At 48.7% G+C, this 21804-nt stretch overlaps 1 protein-coding gene across 2 annotated transcripts in view; it reads right to left on the minus strand.

The window, feature by feature from the left end:
• The window catches only part of RBM6 (RNA binding motif protein 6), a 53672-nt gene that overhangs the window by 1274 nt on the left and 30594 nt on the right, over nucleotides 1–21804 (minus strand). For both annotated transcript variants that reach the window (XM_042885416.1, XM_042885418.1), the window contains exons 7-22: nucleotides 13470–13544; nucleotides 12256–12316; nucleotides 11133–11201; nucleotides 9844–10095; nucleotides 9188–9348; nucleotides 8708–8805; nucleotides 8268–8310; nucleotides 7646–7706; nucleotides 6601–6692; nucleotides 5766–5918; nucleotides 4905–4994; nucleotides 4053–4142; nucleotides 3196–3459; nucleotides 2563–2637; nucleotides 1906–2003; nucleotides 617–728 (exon numbers count right to left, since the gene is read on the minus strand). In XM_042885416.1, coding sequence (XP_042741350.1) covers nucleotides 617–728; nucleotides 1906–2003; nucleotides 2563–2637; nucleotides 3196–3459; nucleotides 4053–4142; nucleotides 4905–4994; nucleotides 5766–5918; nucleotides 6601–6692; nucleotides 7646–7706; nucleotides 8268–8310; nucleotides 8708–8805; nucleotides 9188–9348; nucleotides 9844–10095; nucleotides 11133–11201; nucleotides 12256–12316; nucleotides 13470–13544 — 1794 coding nt within the window. The remainder of the gene's footprint in view (nucleotides 1–616; nucleotides 729–1905; nucleotides 2004–2562; nucleotides 2638–3195; nucleotides 3460–4052; nucleotides 4143–4904; nucleotides 4995–5765; nucleotides 5919–6600; nucleotides 6693–7645; nucleotides 7707–8267; nucleotides 8311–8707; nucleotides 8806–9187; nucleotides 9349–9843; nucleotides 10096–11132; nucleotides 11202–12255; nucleotides 12317–13469; nucleotides 13545–21804) is intronic.

Genomic DNA, 21804 nt, shown 5'->3' on the forward strand with positions numbered 1-21804 from the left:
TGTCACGAGGCGAGCTGCTCTGCAAGTCGCTCTGCCCCTCAGTGAGCACTGACACCACGCAGCAGGGCATTCAGAGGACAAACACGCTGTGGCACGGCTGCAGCTGCAGGGGTTTGGTGCTGCTCACCTGCCCCAAAGCAGGCAAGCAAAGCAGTCCCTGCCCCAGGCTCTTTGCTCCTGCTGTGCCTGAGCAGCCCGTGCTGCCCACGAGGTAGATTTCTGCAGAACAGCAGCCTCAGCAGCCATCGGTCCTTTGTACCCATCTATGTCAGTGTGACTGCATTTGAGTTACGTGGCTGCACAGCACTGAGCTGGTGGTCTATTTGAACCCCAGCCTGGCTTTGGGCAGGTATTAATTAGAAGCTCACAGCCTCCTTACCCACTGTTGCTGTTTTCCACCCCTACAGATGCACATGAACTCTAATCCCTTTCTTCTGCCAATGCACTTGTGGCCCCTCCCAGCCTGCAAAATCACTCAGTGCACACATGACTGTTCAGTGGGTGCTGAGTCTCACATCCTGACTCTTGCTGCAGCTCAAAACTGCCTCCAGCTCTCTTAGGAGATGTCACCAGCTTGAAGAACAGCGATTTGTTCTGAGGGGAAGGTAAGACTCACCTCCACTGGTGATGCTGTACCCTGCTGGTTGTGACCGAAGCCTTTTTTCCACCCTGTGGACTGCAACATTCGGTTTCCTTTGTTGTTACTGTCAATCCTTGGGTCGTAGTCACTGGGAAGGAGGCAGAATCAATTGTTCAGCATTGCAACGCTTTGAAAGCATGCCAGAGTTTTTTAGTTCTAATAATAGCACCTTCCCTGCCATCCAAACCTCTCCTGAGGGGTATTTCAAGTTGCTTGCAAGAAGTAAACCGCCCAAGGAAACCACCACAGGGTTCAGACACCTTTGACCATGTAACTCCCTGTTCCACCTCAAGGGATAATAGGCTAGGGCACAGGAAATGAGCTCAGGCTCCAAAATATTTACAATACACGAAATCCAGAAGTGTTCTATGCTTGAAGTTTAGCAATAGCGAGAAAGTGGAGTCTAATCCCAGCTGCTCTGGTAGACCTTTCTTCCCTCCCAGTGCTGTGAGCACTGCGGTCACTGAGCAATGTTGATTTGGACACCCCTTCTCCCACCTGGTTGTTACTCATCCAAGACCACAATCCATAGTTTTCAAAACTGCTCTGTACAAAAATAGCTTTGTACATTCAGGCAAGTTCTGCTGCCTGGCTGCTGCTGACACTGCACACAAACTGCTTTAGTTTATCTACAGCTTTTCCAAGAAAACACAGGGAAGAGAAGACACTGATTTTTAGACTAGATGTGGAGGGAAAGTCCAGTTCTGAGGTGCAATACCAGAAGGGAACAGGAACATAATCGGTTCTGCCTTCAACATATGCCCAGCAGTTGCTCAGCCCACTGGAACAGCACAGACTTTCTTCCTCCACCTACTCTGAATGAGATGGAAACAGCTCCCAGCATTCCTATGAGTCAGAAGAACAGATGAAACACAGCTCTGCTCCTTCTTCCAACAGCTAACCACCAGGACAGGAAGTCAGCAAGTGCCTTAAGGATGAAGTGGATGGGAACGGACTGCACTCTGCTACCTGTGCCTGTCCAGGCACACTCAAAACTGCTATCCAACCCATTCAGTACCTGTCTGTATGTGCCTAAACACCAAACCAAGATCTCCACGCACTACATAACCCTCATTCTCGGCTGCCCTCCCCAAGAAGTCGTGCAGCACAACAGATCTGTGCTGGGGGGAACTCCAGCCACAAGAACCTCAGCGTGGCTGTTCCTCTGTTCCTCTCCAACATCCGGCCCACTGGCCAATTCTGGCCCTGGCGTGCCAGGCTGACACCAGCAGCCCAGAAGACATTTAACCAAGAGCAACCATTACCTCTCTGCGCCCCGATCGTATCTGAATCGTTTCCTCTCTGGTGAATCCATCTGCTGGAATTTCTCTCTCCGGTCGTTTCCTTTGTCTTTGTATCTCCCCTTGGTAACAGAAAGAACAAATCAAGCACAGGATCTACAAAGGATTGGATGCTCCAGAGGAGCTGCTTATCTAGGCATGTGGAAATCCACCCTGGGGACCCACAGACCCTGGATGTTTCCAGGACCCACAGTCCACCTATTCTGTTCTGATGGTATCTATGGGGCAGACCTGGATCTGTGGTCACAACCTTCCTGCTATGGCAGCATGAGCAGCTTCTGAGTAAGTGTTCCAGCTCTGCCATTCCTGGCCAGGCAGCATCAGCTTCCCATACACTGCACCGACTTTAAGTAGAAATCTGATTTCTATAAAGCCCAGAGCCCAACACAGGCTGGCAGGACAAGAAAACCTCTGCTCAGACTCTTCTGGGAGGAAGGAGACCTACTCTTGGAGCCACAGCACTATTTACAGGCCCAAACGCAGTGCGTGCTCACAGTTCAAGACTCCGTGGGAGGCACCTGAGGCCCAGGCTCCAGACAAAAGTGCACAAGTGAACGAGGTCATGCCTGAGACCAACATTCTCCCTAGCAAACAGAAATCTGCCCACCACCACAGACCCACCTCACGCTCTCTCTTCTCCAAATATGCCAGTTCCTGCTCAGATTGTTTGATCTTCATATGTATCTCCAGGTTTTGCTGGAAGGAAGATAACAGAACCAGAGTCAGCAGAGGATACAGGCTGTCAGGATCATTTGCTGCAGCCATAAAGAGTACAAATAAAGCACCAGGCTCCTGCAGCTGCACTAATCCAGATGCAGTACTTTCCCATGAAGCTACCCTGGTCTACCCACAGGGACCAGGAGCCTATTCTACACCACAGCAGGAGAGGTAATCCGTCCTACTGTAGCATGCATGCAGTTTGGTCTTCCCAGAAGCAAGATCTCAAAGACAGCACAGAAGGTATTCCTGAAGTTCTTACTGCTACCACACTTGAATGCACCACTCTCCCCAGCCCTGAGGTTTCTCACTATAGCTTACTAAGAAGTCCCACCCTAACGTTATGGCACTCTTGTAGCAGGAGCAAGCAGCTCACACAATGCTTTGAGCAGAGCTTTGCTGGGAACCTTACCTGCCACTCTGTCAAATTCAGAATGGCTCTTCCCACACTGCATTTCCCCCGTACGTCACAAAGCTGCTGAGCCAAAGGCAGCTCACATCACACACGCAGCTCCCACTGCTACCAGCTCCCCATACCTTGTGCAGGTTGGAGAGCTGCTGGTGCTTGATGAGCACTTCCTTGTTGGGAAACTGCCTCCTGCACAGCAAGCAGGCCAGCTTGTTCCAGTCAGTCAGCTTGTCATCGCTGGCCTTGGCCCTTCTCGGCTGCTCCTCGCGCTGTGCTGGTGGGTGAGGAGATGGCAGCCACTGCACCTGCTCCTCCTCTTCCTCCTCCTCTTCGTTGTCACTGTCTCCACCATATTCTCCCAGCAGACCTATCAGAGGGTTCACCACCTTGGGCTGAGGGAAGAAGCCGAAAGTTTGACAATTTGTAGCACCAAGTCTGCTCAGCAGTGCTAGGGTCTTCTTCCCCAGACTATCTACAGTCTCCATTCTAGCTCAACAGCAAGAGAGCAGCAGTATAAGTAAGGCATGGAAAGAAGCAGGCTGGCCAGCATTTAAGCACCACAGAGCAGAAGCTGTTCCATTCTCAAGATGGACTATGCTTTGTTGCCAGGCTTTTCCAATGTGCCACACAACTAAGCACGAGAAGTTGACAACTGCAGTGGTGATCTGGCATGGAGTAGCTATCAATCTCACTGTCCAGCAATGGAAATTAGTGATGTTTACCCTTCCTCAGTTTGGAGACAGCTGCAAGAGTTTCTCTGGAGTGAAGAGATCCTGCTCAGATGCCAGTAACAACTTTCATCATGCTAGAATCCTGCAGACAAGCTCAGCCTTATGAAGCAAACTGCCTTTGCCATTCCACTGCCAATGGTTCCTCTGCCAGCATGAGAAACTGGCACTTCTGCCACCCAAGGTCACAGCCAGGCTTGGGTGAACTTCCTGGACACCAAGCTCAACCAAGGCAAAATTCCTATGGAATGTCTTACCCGGGCTGCACTCTCGTCCTTTTTCACAGAGGGAGGTAATGGTTTTTTAAAGACATCTTCTGCAAAGAACTTCTCATCTCCGGAGTCGTTCTGAAACAGTCAAGATCAGATGTTAAGACTGCCACAGCGTGAACTCAGACGCAGCAAACTAATCACCATCACCCACATAAAAAACCTCCAGGGAAACCAGGCAGCTGAAAGAAGTAGTTTTGGTGGGAGACATTCCAGCTCTGGGCATCACCAGAAGCATTTCTCCTGGAGCTACATCCTTGGTTTCAGAGACAGCTAAAGTAGCTTGCCAAGCTGTTTTACTCTCGCTTTCTGCTAGACTGTGATGCTGACCACGCTCCCAGTGGCCTTAGACCAGCAGTGGAGTGGGCACAGGGCCAGTTCACATTTAGACACCTCCACCTGCTCAAAAGATGTGGACAGGAGCTGAGGTGCAAAGTAACCCCCACAGCCAGTCAGCACGGGAACAGAAACACAGGGAGTGGTGCAGGAAGAGTTACAGTCTTGCAGAGAAAAGCCATCAAGCAAAAGTACTATAGGTGGGGAGCAGTAACGATGACACTAATTTTCCCTGCTGTATCTATGGCATAATATATGGCCAGGCTCAATGCAGCTCTGTGGCTTCAGGATTTTCTTCTGGACAGAGAACACCAAAACTAGTAACCCAGCACAGCAACAGGATGAACCTGGGATGCTCACTCATGCGTCAGCAGCACAAACAGGAGGCTGGGTGATGCTTCATGTCCACAAGCTTTACAGAAAACCCAGACATGACCTAGTTTAGTGGTTCATCAGCTACACGTGCCTTGACTGGAGAAAGTGAAGCTCTAGGCAGCATCTTACCAGGCCTGCAGTTTCGCCCTTTTTCACAGAGGGTGGTAATGGCTTTTTGAAGACATCTTCTGTGAAGAACCTCTCCTCCCCAGGCTCATTCTGAAAAACCCAAGATTGGGAATTAGGCCACCATCAGCACAGAGGCAGGGCGCAAACAGCCAGACCAGTAGGCAAGGAAGAAAAAGTTCCTACAGTTGTGACTAAATTACTTCCACCATCTCTCCTGGCATTCCTCAGGCCAAGGAGCATATGTCAGTGTGGTTGAGGGAGATCCAGCTCAAAATACCCATGCTTAAACTTCACTTTTGGCAGCTAATCCCAGTCAGCAGCTCTGCAAACTGGGGAGACAGCATTTGCTCAGCATCAAATGGCGCTAACTCACGACTGGGGCTGGACTCTGGGATTCACTGTAAAGAATGCCCAAAGATGTTGGCTCATCTCTGCAGTTCATCTACACCATCTGCCTCATCCTCCTGTCTGTGACGTTTGGAGGGGGCAGGAACTGCAGTTACTCTGTTACTACCTGACTACATTCAAACATCCCTACCATTATTTTGCTCGCTCTGTTACAAGAGTTGGGTGCTTTCAGCACTGTGAGTGAAATGCCAGTCTCAATTATGCAGATGTTTCTGCATCCTTTATAGTAAGGAGGGGATGAGAAGCCCTGACTTCAAGTCACAAGGCAAAAATTTCAGGAACTTCCTCCTGCTTGGTCAGACTCACGTTCATGGCCTGCTGGTGACCCCACGAATTTCATCACTTTCTCCCCTTTTTGACTCCTCTAAAAATTACTCATTTTTGCTCTAACATGTGTCACCTCAACCTCCCGGCCTCAGATCTCTGACCATTCTGGCCACTGGAGGGATTTACCTTGACAGAAGTATTTTTCCCTTTCTCCTTTTTGTCCCTGTTGTCCCTGCTATGTGGCTCCTTCTTTTCACTTGTCCGTTCTTGGCTTCCGTGCCGCCTCCTCCTGTTCTCTGGAGGTGATGAGCACGGCTCTCGCTCTATTGTGACTTCTCTCTGAATGGAGCAAAGAAAGAAGAATCTAGCCAAAACCTTTCAGCCTTCTCTCTGGACTTATTATCCTTATAGGGAAAAGGAGACCAGCACAGTGAGGAGGGACTACAGAGTCTCCAGACAGCTGAAGCAAAGGCTTCAGAACTTTGCTGGGCAGTAGACTGCCTGCTACAGCCAGGTCATCAGAGCACTGCCCTGTTTGCACAGAGCACAGGCATCTTCAGTTGCATGAAAACAAGATGACAGCCCCAGAGGACCTCAGCAGATGGCTCTTTTTTGGCATCCTTGTATCTATTCCTGGCCAGGCTCAGGAAGCAAAAAAGACAAAAATAGAGCTCTGCTCTCCATCTTTACATACAGTCACATAACATGTCTTCAGTAAAATTGAGCAAGGATGCTCTCTCTGTAAATCTGTGCAATGAAGAGCAGACCAAAAGCCTTCCAAAGGCTTCAGATGTCAAGTAGGCAGCCACAGTAAATGACTCAACACAGCTGCTGGGCTCTGGCTGCTCATTAAGGTAACATTTCAGAACATGGAACTCTTTTATACAGGTCAGAGAATTGAGAGAAACAAAGCTCCCTCTATGCTGTCCTATGCCAGACCTCTTCAGGCTGCAAAATCTACACATAGAAGGGTGATCTGTAAGAACAACCAGGGTACAAAACTTTGTTCCTATGCACTCACCTGAGTCCTGGGGTCATAGTATGTTCCAGCTATGGGATCATAGTAATTCCCAGTTTCAGGATCATAAATGTATGTGGACACATCTGATGGAGCTGAACGGAGAGACAACAGTTAACACAAGTAGTCTTCCAAATGCAGAACTCGCCTTTTACACAGACAAAAGTAAATCCTGCACTGGTGAAAGGATCGAATCTGGGAAGGAAGAAATCTTCTCTCCTGGTAAAACAGGCGAGAGAATCCTGACACTGATCTACCTACGTGTTTTTTTCTCTAAGGAGTAGTAAGGTAGTCAGGTTTTCACCATTCTTCCGTTATAGGGCTCTCACGAGAACTCCTCATCAAAACACTTAACAACAACACGCTCACAGGAGGATGCACTGAGATCACCAGATCCTAACACTTGACCGGATAAAGAAACGAAATTCAGTAATTTCCTGAAGAATGGGTTAATGAGTACAAGGCACTGCTTCCACCCACCCTTGTGAACAAGGAAGATCTGTGCTCTTACAAACAATCCTCTGTTTCAAATGATTACACTCCCCACATCCCTTCCGCCCGTGGGTGCTTGAAGGCTTGTGGAAGAAACAGAGCGACCTGTTTCTACAGGAAAAGCCTAAGGCCCTGAGGGTATGACCATAACATGAGCAATGTTTCTCATTTCCAAGATGTTACTTAAACAAAGCTCAGCGATCGTGTATATAAGTTAGCTAAACAATCAGGACTGGTTTTACAGCCACCAGCACCACTGGTGCAGTGTATATTCTTCCAGCTCATCTAGCAATTGCCTGGCTGATTTTATCCCTTGCTGCAACAAGAGAAGTAAGCAGCAAAGTTTTATTTATTTGCATGTAGCTTTTGCACAGTAAGAGTAACCCATTATCAGATAGGAAAATGTGACCAGAATTTGGCAAAGGAACTCAGAAGTGGGCGTAGCAAATAAACCTACTCTTGGCCTTTAAAATCTTTTTTGGCTGATTCCTTCATGTCAGTACCCTTTTAAGGAAGAAAAGTCTCCATAGTAGGAGGGAGGCAGAGCTTAACTTACACTGTGCTCTGGTGCGTCTCTGTGATTCGCCACCCCTCCTGTCTCTCATGCCCCTCCTGCCCTGCAATAAGTGAACAACACAGACAGATCAGAAACTCTCACACATCACCTGCCTCTCCCTCCCACAGGCCCAAAGAACAGGAAAACATTAATTTAGCCACTCTACATAGAACACAGACCTGCAGACCTGACTTTTCATTTACAGAATGATGGACAGTGGTGCAAAGCACAGGACTCCTCCATCTCCCCTCAGTCTTTAAACTGAGTACTCATGACAACACACATGAAAGCGCCAGGCCCATTCAGCACGGCCCTGCAGCCCAGTCACACTCTGTCCAGGAACTGAGATGAGCCAGCAGTAATGTCATGTGCTGTGTAAGTGTGTCATACAGCGAGCCAGCCCCAAACTCCTTCCAGCAGCACCTGTGCTCTGACCTGCACTTCTGAATGCATGAGGATTCTGTGTGGTGGATGGGCAGCAGCATGGAGTACACCCAAGCATCACCACTGTACCTTCAGACATTGCTGAAGTTTCAGCAGCACAAAGGATAAAAGCCTAACAAAGTCAGGCCACTCTTGCTGCTCCCTCCCTTCCCTCCTAGGTGCAGCTGTGCAGACCTACCTGGCCATAGTAGGAGTTGTCTCCGTGCTCCCCATAGTCGTTCCTATTGAGATAAACACGGCAGGTTAACGTCAATCTAGCTTCACATTAACCTCAGTGTACTCAAAACGATCAGCAGGAGCCATGGAAACAGAAAGACTACTTTCACTGGCCACACTGTGTCCACCCCAGGAGACAGAGAGGCTGTGCAGATCACTGGCTCCTTCACCATGGGACATGATGGCTGGACAACAGAAGGCCACTTAACACAATGGTTACTCCTACACACTCGATCCCTGAAACTTCTTCCAGCTCTGCTACTTTTGCTTTGTTGTTAAAATCCTGTTAAGTTGTAGGAACACCTGTGCTAATTCGTATGCTGATGTTTAAGCATCTGCTTTGACAGCTCTAGCCTTACAGCACAATGCAGAGGGCAACCCTACTGCCTCATCTGGCCATACCTTCTCCTCCCTGTAGCAAGATTCACTTCCAATGTACGTCCATCAATGCAGATAGGGGGATCCAGATTCTGCAATATCTTTAGCAACCTCAGTGCTTCCTGTCAAAGCAAAGGACAATTTCACATCCATGTGAACCCTCCCCCACAGCTCCCTCTTAATTAAGATTCCTGCCTTTTGCACACATAAATTCAAGATCCCTACAAACAAAATACCTGAGCAAGTTATGGTCAGGTTTAGGAAGGTCTGCAAACAGACATATTCAGAAAGCACCACAACTTGAGACAACAGTCTCTGGCTCCTAAGACCTGAGATAACAGATGTATCAGGTGTTCCCTGTAACTAGCCACACAAGCAGGAGAGCCACCAACACTCTCCGAGACAGATGCTCCACAAGTACAACAATTTGGTATATTCTTTTACTCCTGTGTTATTCCAACTTCACGCCAACAGGGAGAGATGTGAAAACAGGAAGCAACTCACAGCATGTGACTCCAGTTCAATGAAGCCATAGGTCTGCCCCATCCGGCCAGCCTTGTTCTTCATGATGCGCACGTTGGATGTGGAGATACGCACATATGGAGCCAGCAGCCCCACAATCACTTCTGGTGGGGTGAACCGAGTAATACGCTTCAGCATGATTGCTGAGAAGGACAACGAGGGGTGGCCAGAGAAAAAAACAAAGAAAGAAAATTCAAATCTAGGTTTACTGTGACAGCAAAGGTAGAATTAAACTCTTCCAAAGCAACAGCAGGGCTTCTTGCAGTTGGGTCTGCAAGCCTTTCCATTTTTTCTCCCCAGCTTGCTCAGAATCCTCCCTCTAATTCCTCACCTTTCCCCCTCAGAAAACAGAGCAGAATGCAGTCTCCTCCTTGGAGGTGCTCAGTTTAAGTTATGGCCACAGAGACTTTTGCTGCTGTGCTAATTTAGTTGTACCATCCTGAAGACAGCTTGCCCTGAATTAACTTTTAAAAGGGCAACTTGCCAGCACTTTTGGAGCTGGACAGCCCCCCATTACTTGGTGCCTTAGATTAGCACAACAGCCTCCAGAGGTCTTAGAGAAATGCTGCCCTTTCTGCAGATAGGAGTGCTGAGACAGCAGTCCAGATGAATTCCAAAATGGGCTCTTCGCCACTCACTTCTGCTTCCTCCACCTTCCTGTGGTGTGGCTTCCTCTCCTTCCCTCTGAGAAGGCAGCTCCTGGTGCCTTTCCATGTCCCTTCTCTTTTCCTGTGAGGGACGCCGTTCTCTTCCTTCATCTTTTTTCCTTGGCTCCTGTTCTTCAGGCTGGCACTCCTGCTGTGGAGCAGGATCTGAGGCCTGGAGAGGCTGCTTTGGAGATCCTGGTTGTACTGGCAACTCTTGCTCAGGTTTTTCAAGCTTTGTCTCTGCTATTAGAGAAAAGAAATGGTCTGGTTTCAAATACAGTGCTTCAGCACATACTTTTTCTTGTGCTGTTTTCTGCTCAGTACAAACGCTCACCTCAGAAAAGGCTACCCTATTCTGCCCTTTGCACATCCCATACCTTTACTCCCTGCAGACCCAAGGCATAAGAAGGGCAAGATTCATGTCCACCTCATCCTTCCACTGCTGTATCACATCAGGTTCCTCTGCCTGACCTCTGCAGTCAGAGATGAGGCATTCTGGCCTCTTTTTAGGACCAGCTCTTGCCTGACCACATGTAAATAAGGATGGTTTTGGATATGGAATACTCATGTCTGGGAAAACCTACACAGCAATGATATTCCTTACCATGCCTGATCTATTCAGGAACATTCCATAGCCGAGTGATATCAACTAGTGACTGTCACCCTGTCTATGCTAGAGGAAAACTGGGTGCACAAACATTTGTCATAAATAAAATCACTGATTTTTATTAGGTCCCTACTTACCACAAATGATGCACCATGATGTGGAGACACCCTGCTGCTAGCCCAGCTGTGTGATACACACAGGGTAAATCCTATCAAGTTTCTGAGCTTGAAGGCCTCTGGAGCATCTAGCTTCACTTCAAGAGATCCCTGCCTGAGCTTCTGACGCTGCCAGAAAGGGAAGCCTAAGCTGTGGGGCTCTAAGGTCAGATGTCACCAGCCCTGTACCCGCTGCTGAAGGAGTGAGAGTACAAGCCCTGGCACAGCAAAGCTTCACTCTTTAACTTTCCCCAGAGCACATCCCTGCTCTCACTGTGTTTGGGCAGTGGGAAGCACGGTGGAACACAATCATTTGGCACATAAACACTGGGAAAGCTGCACACTGACTTGCTTGGCTGCCAGCACAGCTCACGCTGGTCAGTTCTGTATGAATCTGTCTCCAGTTTGCAGAGGTTTGGCTACACTTCATGAGCAGGACCTCACATAGAACTTGCAAATGAAACCAAATCACACAGACATAAACACAATCCCAGAGATGGGGATAGCACTGCTCTTACTGAATTCTTGCTCAGATGATGCATCTTCTCCCTCAGGACCACCTCTGGACTCTGAGCCTGCTCTGTTCCCTGTAAGAGACACATATTAAAATCCATTTCAAAACCAGCAGCTGCAGAGCAGGCCAGAACCCATGCAAAGCTGCAGTAACGAATGCTTATGTGTAGAACCTTACTTGATTTCACTAACAATTAACGGACAGCCACGGGGAGATGACCTTCACCTTGCAATCAACACAACAGGCCAGTGTGAAGCATGCCACACGACCAGTCATCACAGCATCTTAAAGGCTCATTTTGTTCCTTGTTTTTTATTACAATGCACAACTGTAGTGACCAAGGGGGCCAGCTATGTAAATTCTGCCTTCCTAACACCAACAGAGGAGCCACAGTGCAAGGAAAGCACAACATCGACAGAGACAGTGCTTCAGCAAGTAAGGAACTCCGCATCAGCAGCTACTTTAACGCTCTCCTACCTCAGGTGCGTAAGAAACAGGAAACATTAGAAGTCTGCTCAAAGATGCCAAGGCAAAGCTTACAGAGGGTGTGCAACACCTGCTCAGCTCTAAGAGATCAGCTCCTCCACGGAATGTGTTATGGCTCTCATGCCATCCCACCCAGAGGTGCTGGTGGGAAAGGAGGAGCTTCTGGAGGAGCTGAACTCCCTTCCACATGCTCCTTACTGCCAGCAAGGTGAGTTCAGCAGTTCACATCCTGTATTCACCCCAACCACCTCAAAAGAGTAACAGCAAAACCATGCAGCTGCATCTCCCAAGGAAGGGGAGCTGGGGAAAATTCATGTCACCCGCAGGCAGCAATACGAGCCCAGAGACCTGGAGGGCACACAGCCTGTCACTCTGGAAGGGCAATGCCAAAGCAATAGGAAGGAAGGGCCTCGTGTGGTAAGCCTTAAAAGAAGAGAGAATCTAGCAGCAGCATACGGCGTGCAGCACCTTTAGTGTGGGCAGGGAAGGGGCCTAAATGAAGCAAAATTAATAACCCTCCTACACAGCGCTCAGCCAGTTCCAACAAGAAGGATGATACCGGGAAGCCAGAAGGCAAACTTACTTGTTGGGGCAGATGAAACTTCTAACTGATCAGACAGAGGAGGACCAGATATACTCACCATCTCTTGGGAGTTTGCAATAGGAGCAGGAAGATCTGTAGCCCACATTACACACTTTGCACTGCAATGGAAGATGTAGAGCATGAGGAAGTCATGTTTTGCAGATGTGGTTACAGCCTACTTCAGAAGGTCAGATTCTGCAGTGCTTTCAGAAAGTAAGTTACAGCCACAGAAAAGTTACAGAGAGAGCCTGAAAGTCAGGATGAGTGATGGCAGTGGGAGCTTTGGCTGGGATGGAAAGGGAATGTTCCAGCTGGGATTGCCTTGGGAACATGATTTTAGCACAGCTCTGTTCACACCACAGAGGAACCCCTGAAATGGGGCTCTGTCCCTCTAAAGTGACACTGGGCTGAAAAGCCTCACTATGCTGCTAGCCATCCTGTTGTTTGAAAGGAGAGTAAGTTGCCGTTTTTTTCTCAACTCAAGCAGAGACAAAGTCCTTCTCAGAGTTAAAAGACACTTGTAGATGTGATTTGCTACACAGGGACAGTCAGCAAACAGGTGTCTGCCAACAGAGAGGTAAAGCTGGTAGGGCCTGGATGGTAATCCCACCCAAAGCCTGCTGCAAGCTTGTGGACTGCAGCCCATGGGATCGGGGACAGCAACCCTCTTCTGCTCTAGCACTGAAGCACCTGTGCTGGGAGAAGCAAGGGAAGGGCAGGGGAACACAGCTGGCAGTCAAGCAGTTGTGCTGCCCCACAGACGGGTCAGCTGTGGCCTGAACTAACCCTGCCTGCACTTGTATCTATTTCCACACTTCCCTGCTGGATTTACTGCACTCAAATGCAGTCATGGGTTCCTGAGTGGAGACAGAGGGGAGGTCTCCACTGCTCCATCCATGAAGGCTCTGATTACCTGGGGAGTGAAGACACTCACGAACCAGAATGAAAATCTGCTCTATTCCAGCTGGTGGAATCACTGCCTTGTTTTGAGCCAGCAGAAATATGCTATGCTCCCCACACGTTAAAAAAGAACCACTGCACAGGGACAAGGCTGCTCTGCACACAAAGCTGTGCTACCCGTACCAAAAGCAACAAGGCAGTGCCACATAAGGCAGGGGAAAATACAGAAGTTTAGAAGAGAAGAGAACTTCAAGATACATATTACTCTTCAGGATTTTCAGCCATTGAGCAGGAGTTTAATGCTCTCTCAGCTGCCACTGCCATAAAAACCAGCAGGGGAAGCACAACGCAGCTCTCTGGTTGCATACTTACACGTTTGCAGCGCCAAAACTCTGGGCATAGGGTGTACTCAAGGGTCACTTCTTCACCACCAATCGAAAGAGTTCCCTGTTGAGACAAGGGGGTATATGACACATGCACCCAGCACACAGAGATTACTGAGGCAAAGAGAGGGGTTAAAGCTCTGCTTCCCAAAGGGTTCACGAGTGAAACAGGCTGAGAGGGGGAGGAAGCCTCTGGTTCAGTTAGCTGGAGCTCTGCCATGGAAGTGGGAGGAAAACTGCCTGTGGCCTGCTCTAGCGTGGGGCTACAAAGCTGCAGCCTGACACCAGAGGAACCAGGCACAAATACCTCCCAGAAAGAGCAGAAAGAGTGACCAGGGCACAAGGGGGGAAATGAGGCTGGGAAGGGGCAGCTGGCCAGCTTCCTCCAGCCCTGCCACACCGGGCTGGCCTCGAGGCAGCTTCCTGAGGGGGAATAAGCAGAGGTGAGAGCAGGGAGGGTTCATCTGACACGGACACAGCCTATGCTCAGGCACACGGGATGCAGGCCTGAGTGTCACCATCACACGGGATGCAATGGCCATCAGGTGACACAGAGCCAAGCCCTGGAGAGCAGCCACCCTTCAGGCCAGTGCAGACAGGTGCCGGGGAGCTGCACATGGCACTATGCCATTTTGGGAGTCACGAGTGAGCTGGAAGCTTGCCGGATGCTCTGACCCTGCAGCTTTGTCATGCTGAGAGAACACACAGCAACTATGAATGCGAGCAAACCAGGTCCCAGGGTTCTTGTTCAGAAGTCACAATACACCCATGCATACATTGCTGTGACAAACGTGACAGAGGTGCTAGGGAATAAGTAAGGCAGGTGGGAAGCGTTCATGGGAGGGAATCACTTGGTTGACAGCACAACAGCAATCCTTTGCTCCTCCAAAAAGAGTGCAGAAAAGAAAGCTGGAAATGAAAGGCACTACTCAGGCAGCGTGCCACCACCTCCCCTTTTTGGCAGCCTGCTTTTACACATCAGGGCTGTTCTTTCCTACCAGGCCTACAGGCACTGAACATCGCAGGGCTTTCCTCTCTGCCACCCAGATTTTCAAGCTCTTCTCTCCAGCCTGGCTTTGCCCTGCCTTACAGAAAGCTGTGCTGCCCCCAGACCTCACTGAGGCCAATGTGTGCATGCCGAGCACAGGGACTGCTCACAGCCCAGCAGAACACTGTACCTTCACAAAAGGCATGCAAGCAAACATGAGTGAGGAAGACAAACCGAAATCAAGGCTCTGCACATGGGGCTGCCAGCCCCTTTAACGTGGAGGTTCCCATCCCAGGCAGGCACCCATCACATCACACACAGGCCAAGGGCCTTGCCGGGAGAGCAGGCCAGATGCACCAGCCTTGGGGTGGGGAGAGAAGGCAGGGTGCACATCCTCACCAGCACAGCCTCAACTGAGCCCTGAGTCAGGGCCTCTGGAACAGCCCTGCTGTGAGCTCGGCCCAGGGGCAGAGAGTGCTTCCCCTGGCAGGGCAGTACACACAGCTTCACCCTTCCACCAGCTACTGAGAATAAAAGTTGCCAGAAAGCCTTCAGATTGTTTTTCTTTTTATGGAAGACAGTTTTCAAGTGCATGTGGTGCTGTTCTCTGCTGCAAATTCATTTCTTGGAGGCTGCAGAAAAGTGTCACTTGCATAATTAGTCACTAATTTCCTTAACACCCTGCTGACTGCCTGCTCACTTTGTCGAGCTTGCTCTTGCTGGATTCTGATAGAACCATTTTCAAGGCTGCAGTCATTTAACAGACAAATGGATGCTTTGCTCAGGACACAGAGGATTCGGCAGCTCAGTGACTTTAAATTCCTCAGTCCCCCATTTTGTTCACAGACCCTGTCCCAAATATTTCCCAAATCTTTACTTATTCTAATCCCTGCCACTCCTTATTGTATCCTAGTGACATTTTCTTACTTTTCTCTGCAAGATACTTTGGATAGAAACAATTTTCAGTTCAGCAGATCTTTGTGAAACCATGAGAATTCTCAAGAGTATCACAGAGAAGAATGCAAGAGGGCAAAAAGAAAGGCCAAGCAAAGCTATGTTACATCACAGCAGCACCCAGGCAGTAACCATCTCTTCCATCTACATGCTTTAGCAGGGACCCCTCTCCTCGACTCATTAAGCCTGGCAGTTCTCCTTGTGTATTCCCAACACTTCCGAGTAGCCTGGCCTCTTCTTTCTGTATCATCAGGCTATAGAAATGTCTCTTTGGTTCTCCCAGAGCAGAACCTCCCCCTCAAGCCCAACTGTAACGCAGCGTTGACCCACCAAAGGGATGTTTCAGAGGTAGAATGGCCCCATGCTACCATGGAAGTGAAATGCTGAGGTTTGTGAGAGCACCAGCCAGCTTTTGCTTTTGTCTCCTCATTTCTACATTCAGAGCAGAGCAGCAGGACCTTAATGCTGGGATCCATACCTTTCAAATGCAATCATATATATATATTTCTGCTTATGGGTCTGTTGGAGATGCAGTACTGGATTACAAGTGATACAAAAGAATGTAAACTGTCGCAGCTAAAGCTATCCAAAAATCTGCACCACTTGGGATAACAGCCGATGGCTTAGCAGCAAACACCATGGCAGCAGGCTCCAACCACCTGAGCAATGTCACCACAGTGCCCTGGGGAGAGATGCCATGGAACCACACAGCCTGTTTGCAAGAAGTGCACACAGCAAGCAGCAATGTCCCAGAGCCCTTCAGTGAGTGGGGACATTGATCCATGCAATCCCCAAACCCACAAGAACAGGTTACTTAAAAGAAGGCAAGAAAAGGGAAAACCCCTTAGCCATCATATTTAGACTGGATGATCTTTCAGGTCTTTTCCAACTTTGCTGATTCTATGATTCTATGATGGCACCCTTCCAAAATCACTTTGGAGAGCACGTGTCAGCTGGCCACGAGGCTTCAGCAACAAAACACCAACATTACCAGAGCAGCATTCATGCTCCTTGTCACTGAAGGCATTTAAACCAGCAGAATTTAAAAGATATTGATGTGATTTAAATAGTAAAGATAACCCTGACTGTCAGGCCAAAGCCAGACTGCACCGCTAGCACGTGGAAAGCCTGCTCACGAGGCTGTAAACCACCTCTCGTTAAATCTCCTTGCAATAACGTTGCCTGAGCCATCTTCCATCCTGCTCTGTGTAGAGCACAGCTGGCTCACACAGGCAGGGGAGGCTGTGTGCTGCCAAGCCATGCAGGGCCAGGAGCAAAGAGCAGGTGGGGTCAGGAGGGCAGGAATGGCTGCTCGGCTCCCAGCCAGCACTCCCAGTCAGCTCCTGTATGCTCACATCTGTTGTCAGACTTCTGATGATGATGTCTGAGAGTTGAGGATGGGAGAACTTGCTGGAAAAGTGTTGCTGTACTGGGATTACAGAAGAAAACAAATTATCAATTGAACATCTAGCTAACTGTTTTGAAGAAAATGCAGAGCCTCTAAGAGTGATCTAGAAAGTCTGAAACACTTCTGGAGCACAGCACAGTTCCTCAAGTCAGTCCATCTTCTGCTTTTGCTGAATTTATGGATCTATGATCCTACAATTCCATGAATTTGGCCAAAATCTCACTTCAGAGCCTCTTACCAAGGAGCTGACAGCTCTCCAAGCATCACACCCCACAGGTCGCACTTCAGCAGCTGCCAAGAGCTGCCAAACAGCATGGAGACATGGCTGCAGCATGCAGTGCTGCTGTGTAGGATGGCAGAGTGTGCCTGGGCTCTCCCAGGGAACAGTACCTACGTGTTACCATCCCTTATCACAAGAAAGGGCACCTGGGATCAGAGCCAAGACTCACCTGTGAGTCTCTACATCCATAAGGATTAGCGAGGCAAAATCTTCTCCCTGGCTGGACGGAATGCAGCTCATGGGAGCACAGAATGCACTGCCTCACATCCATCAGAGATGCCTGCACCCCAAGCACACCATACACAGGTCTTGTCCAGCAGCTGGTTCACACACAACACTGAGCACTGCTGCACCTGATCACTCCCTTATACTGTTCATCTGCTTTGATTAAATGGAAAACATCCATACCATATCCATACTGAAAGCTTCTGGTGTCCACCTTGCTAAGTAGTAACCAAGTCGTAATGTTGACATGGTTCCACATGTTCAAAGTGAACTGAAATATCATTTGCAAACAGATGTAAAATTGCATATGATTACAACACAAGAATGCTTACACGAAGCACAGCAAAGCAGTCAAATTAAAACATCAAGACCAACATCACTTACGTGTTGTTAATTCAGCCCTCTTATGCACATTTACTATAATTAGGATGGTTATCCAAAAATCATTACACAATAATCATTTAAACATGACTTTAACTGATTAATGACTAGACTTTATTGCCTTGGTGAGTCTCGGGTTGTAGCCAAGGAGGCAGAGGAGAAGGATGCAGGGGGAGCCCACAGCCCCAGCAGCACTGCTGGCACAGCGAGGGCTCACCATGCAGCACAGCATGCAGAGACAAGGGGCTGGCAGCAGCTGTGTGCAACTGCAAATCAGACTTTGAGTTTGGTTTACAAAGCACTCCAATCACACCACAATCTACATGACAATCTCATCCTGTGTTCCTGGCGTGGCTCATGCCTCTGCAGAGAGGATAGATGGGGGCTGGCAGGAAGAGCAATAATGCTCTCTTCCTCAAGGTATTCATCTTCACATGCAACAGAGAGGGTCAAACACCTCCAGTCCCTCTGACCCTTGTGGAACTCACAAGGCAGCACCTTCTGGGGATGGAGCAGTGGTCAAGCAGCAAGACACTGGGGAGGGTAAGAGTCCAGCTGGATAGATTTCAAAACAAGACCATCTCAACCAAAGGAGCTGGATTCTCATCCTAGTTTTCCCATATGCAGAAGCTTTCATCTCCGAGTTCCTTGGCAGCTGCTGCACAGGGGACTCCATCTACAGAGCAACAGGAAGTGCATCTGCTCACCTCTGACAAAAAGCAGATGAGAAAAGCTGGGAACCCACACAGCACAATCCATCTGTAATTAAGAAATTAATCAGAAAACTTAGCATGACATGGAGAGATGAGAAAGCGAGCAGTCCAGCCTGCTATGGGTACTGCAGCGATCTGGCATTCCCTACAGCAACAGTAATGCCAAGAAAACTTCCAGTGGAGTGGTACATTTGACAAAGGCTCTCAACCCCATTCTGGAGCTCCCTGAGCACCTGCAAAGCAGGCATCTTCTCATTGGCCTCGTCTCCCAGTGTGCTGCTGCAGAGCAGCTGATAGCTATGGGCTGCTGCTTCCAGATGCACAGGGGAAGGGGTGGGCTGACCTGGGGCACGGTTATGTGGCTGAGTGGATCCAGCCAACCCTCCTGCGTATTACTGCACATCTCTATTAAGACCAACACTGATATAAATCCTGCAGAAGCATTGTGCTAGAGGTGACCTGGGAAGAAGGTAAATTTGGCTCCTGGGTATCAGAGGTGTTGGGGAGCTGAAGAGCATGCGGGATGACTTCGGAGCGTTGGTTTCAGCAGCAACCTGACAACAGTCAGCAAAGTGCTCAGAGCTCACCGCCTTCAATGTCAAAGGAGGCCTGAGACAGATGGCCAAAGATGTCCTCAGCAATCCGGCGTTAAGAGAACACAAGACACATGGGCATGGTAAATGAAGCTGGCACTAACCCAGGACAGAGGCATTAGGAGGATAACCTAAAGAGTCCTAAAGATACAGCAGCTAGATGTAACGGATTAAGATGCTATATAAGGCTCATCTTATCCCAGACAGCCCTCTGTGCCCCCTTCCCAAACTCCTTTCCCACAAAATCCATTGCCCACCTGCACTGGGACCATCCGTTAGGACATACAGATGCTCTCATACAGCCCTCCCCAGCCCATTCTTCCTGCCCCGTTATCCAGGCAATGTGTCCTTCAGCACAATCTGCCAGTCTGCATTCTTATTTCCACAGACACCTCACCTACCCTGCTGAGACACCTCTGGTTTTCTTCTTATGATTTCTAATTCTGGATAACAACTGTGCTCTCTTTGAATAAGTCTCAATATCTTTCTACAGCTCGTTCCCCCCCCCCACTGTCATCCCTTCTGCAAACACACACAGCAACTGCCTCTCAAACTGTGCCAGCTCTCTACACTTCAGCGCCTGGATTTTTGAACTCCAGTTCCCTTCCAAGTTGGTACTCTCCAAGTGCTTATCTTTTAAATACAGCATTTGCTCCACTTGTTAGCACACTCAGTCCCGCTCCAAGAATGTCACCAAAACAGCACAGACAGGCTGCAAATTAGGGCTTCAGGAAGGATGACAGCTTTGTGTTGCAACTTGAGAAAACAAGCAATATGCCTAGGACTCTACATGTTCTGGGTCCAGATTTGGATGGTAGGCAATATGAATAGCTTCTGCATCTTGTCCCTTGATGAAATCTCAACTCATCTGAAAGGTTATCTTTGATCCGACGAGGCAGAGTGGATCTTTCGCCTTCCACTGAAAGCCCTAACTTCTCCTTTGCCAGCTAATTCTAATCTCCAGCTTCCCTCCCCCCAAACAACTTCCCTCAAGAGGGCACCTTTGCAGAACAGCATTGTAGGGTTGCTGAACAAATGGGAACATTTTAAAAAGAAAGCTTTTTCCATATGGTCAGAAGAGGACAGTGATGGCCAGGAGGAATCTGGAGATAACGCCTTAAAGTGGGCCAAATTCCACATAGTGCTGTTACTGGTGGGGTTCCCATCCCACAGCTAACAGAATCGTGGATGGTTAAGGGTTTATACTACGGGGTAAGCTGAGAAGGGCACAGATATCAAACATTTCTTCCAGCGCCCACAAGAGCACGAATCAGGTTGTCTCCTACATTTGAAAAGCAAACACAAGCTATCAACATTTAAAGAGTATTTAAACATATACTGTATTGAGTGCAGTTATTCATAGATGGCTCTGGGGAGGTGTGCACATGCCTCTGCTTCATCTACACTGCTTTTCTCACTCACTGTGGTCTGCTGCCTGGACCATGTTTGTTCAACAGCTGCTTCAAACACTCCCTTGGCTCTCAACACAGAGATTTTCTCCCTCTCTCCAAAATGCTGCCCTGGTGCCTGGGCACATTCCTCAGTACTTTGTTAAACAGCCAGCTTCTTTCTCAAAGGTCATCTCAGCCCTTAATGCTGTTAAACAATACAAACATTAAACACATTAGCACAATGCAATTGTATGCACTAATCACCCCAGGACCTTCTAGCACATTTCCCACAGGGGCACCTTACAATTAGCAGCAGTCATTAGGAAACTGGGAGAACAATGAGGAAATGCTCAGCTCCTTACTTACATATTGGACGCACAGTATCAAAACACTGCCAATCAATCCCAGTGCAGAATCGTGCTGGGAAAAAGTCAGCCTGGAAAGCTCTGCCTGAAAAGAGTAAATGTACTCCTAGGTAACTCAGAGCATTTTGTTATGTATTTCAAGATCCCACAGGCAGACTGGAGCACATAGCTGTGAGAATACACCCTGAATCCAACATACTTGACCCACGTGGTGAAAGGAGTTCAGGATGTTCTGCACGGTAACAAACATTTGCAAAGAACACAATGACTGTGTAAGAGCAGCTGAAAGTCCCCTCCATACCTCAAAGCTCATTTCTCAATTAATTAAGCACCCACTGAATTAAGTACTCAGAGCCATTGCTGGCAATGCTTACTTTGCAGCCAGTGCTCAGGCAAGCTCCTTGGAGAACATCTGCTACAAGGAAAAGACACACAGTCCAGGGAACAGGGAGCAGCTATGTGGATTAAAAGAAGGTTTTGTCCCTGGAGACCTCATTTCTCAATATTCACAAACTCTCATTTAGTGACAAAAGTACTGACTCCAAAAAGGCCAGAGAAAGAACCAGGTGAGCTGCCAGGTGAAATGCAGGAGCAGAGCAACACTTACCCATGCCTTCAAATGCTGCTTCCCATCACTTCACTGTGACCAAAAGCCAAACCCAGGCCCTTAGCTGTCACACCTGGACAGAGCCACCTGGCACATCTTCAGGCTGGCAGCTGGACAGATTTCTACATGTGAACAAGTGCAGTTTCTTAGCAGCGCTTTTAGGAGTTGATTTGGAAAACTGCTGCTTCAACATTTGGGTCAGAATTCACAAAAGAAGCAAGGCCCAGAGTGAGAACTGAGCCACGTGAGCTCTTTGGGGGGAAATGAGTTTCTCCTGTCAGCTCGGCATAGATGCAACATACACCTGTGAGTAGCACAGCTGCACTAGGCTCCAGCAGCCCCTCCTTCACAGACGTACCAAGCTGCAAGAGGTTCAGCCAGGCAACATCAGGAGTACAGCCACAGCCCTGCTTCCAGGC

The sequence above is a fragment of the Lagopus leucura genome, unplaced genomic scaffold, assembly GCF_019238085.1.
Source record: "Lagopus leucura isolate 7727_CA_CO unplaced genomic scaffold, USGS_WTPT01 Super-Scaffold_100050, whole genome shotgun sequence".
NCBI classification, from domain to species: Eukaryota; Metazoa; Chordata; class Aves; order Galliformes; family Phasianidae; genus Lagopus; species Lagopus leucura.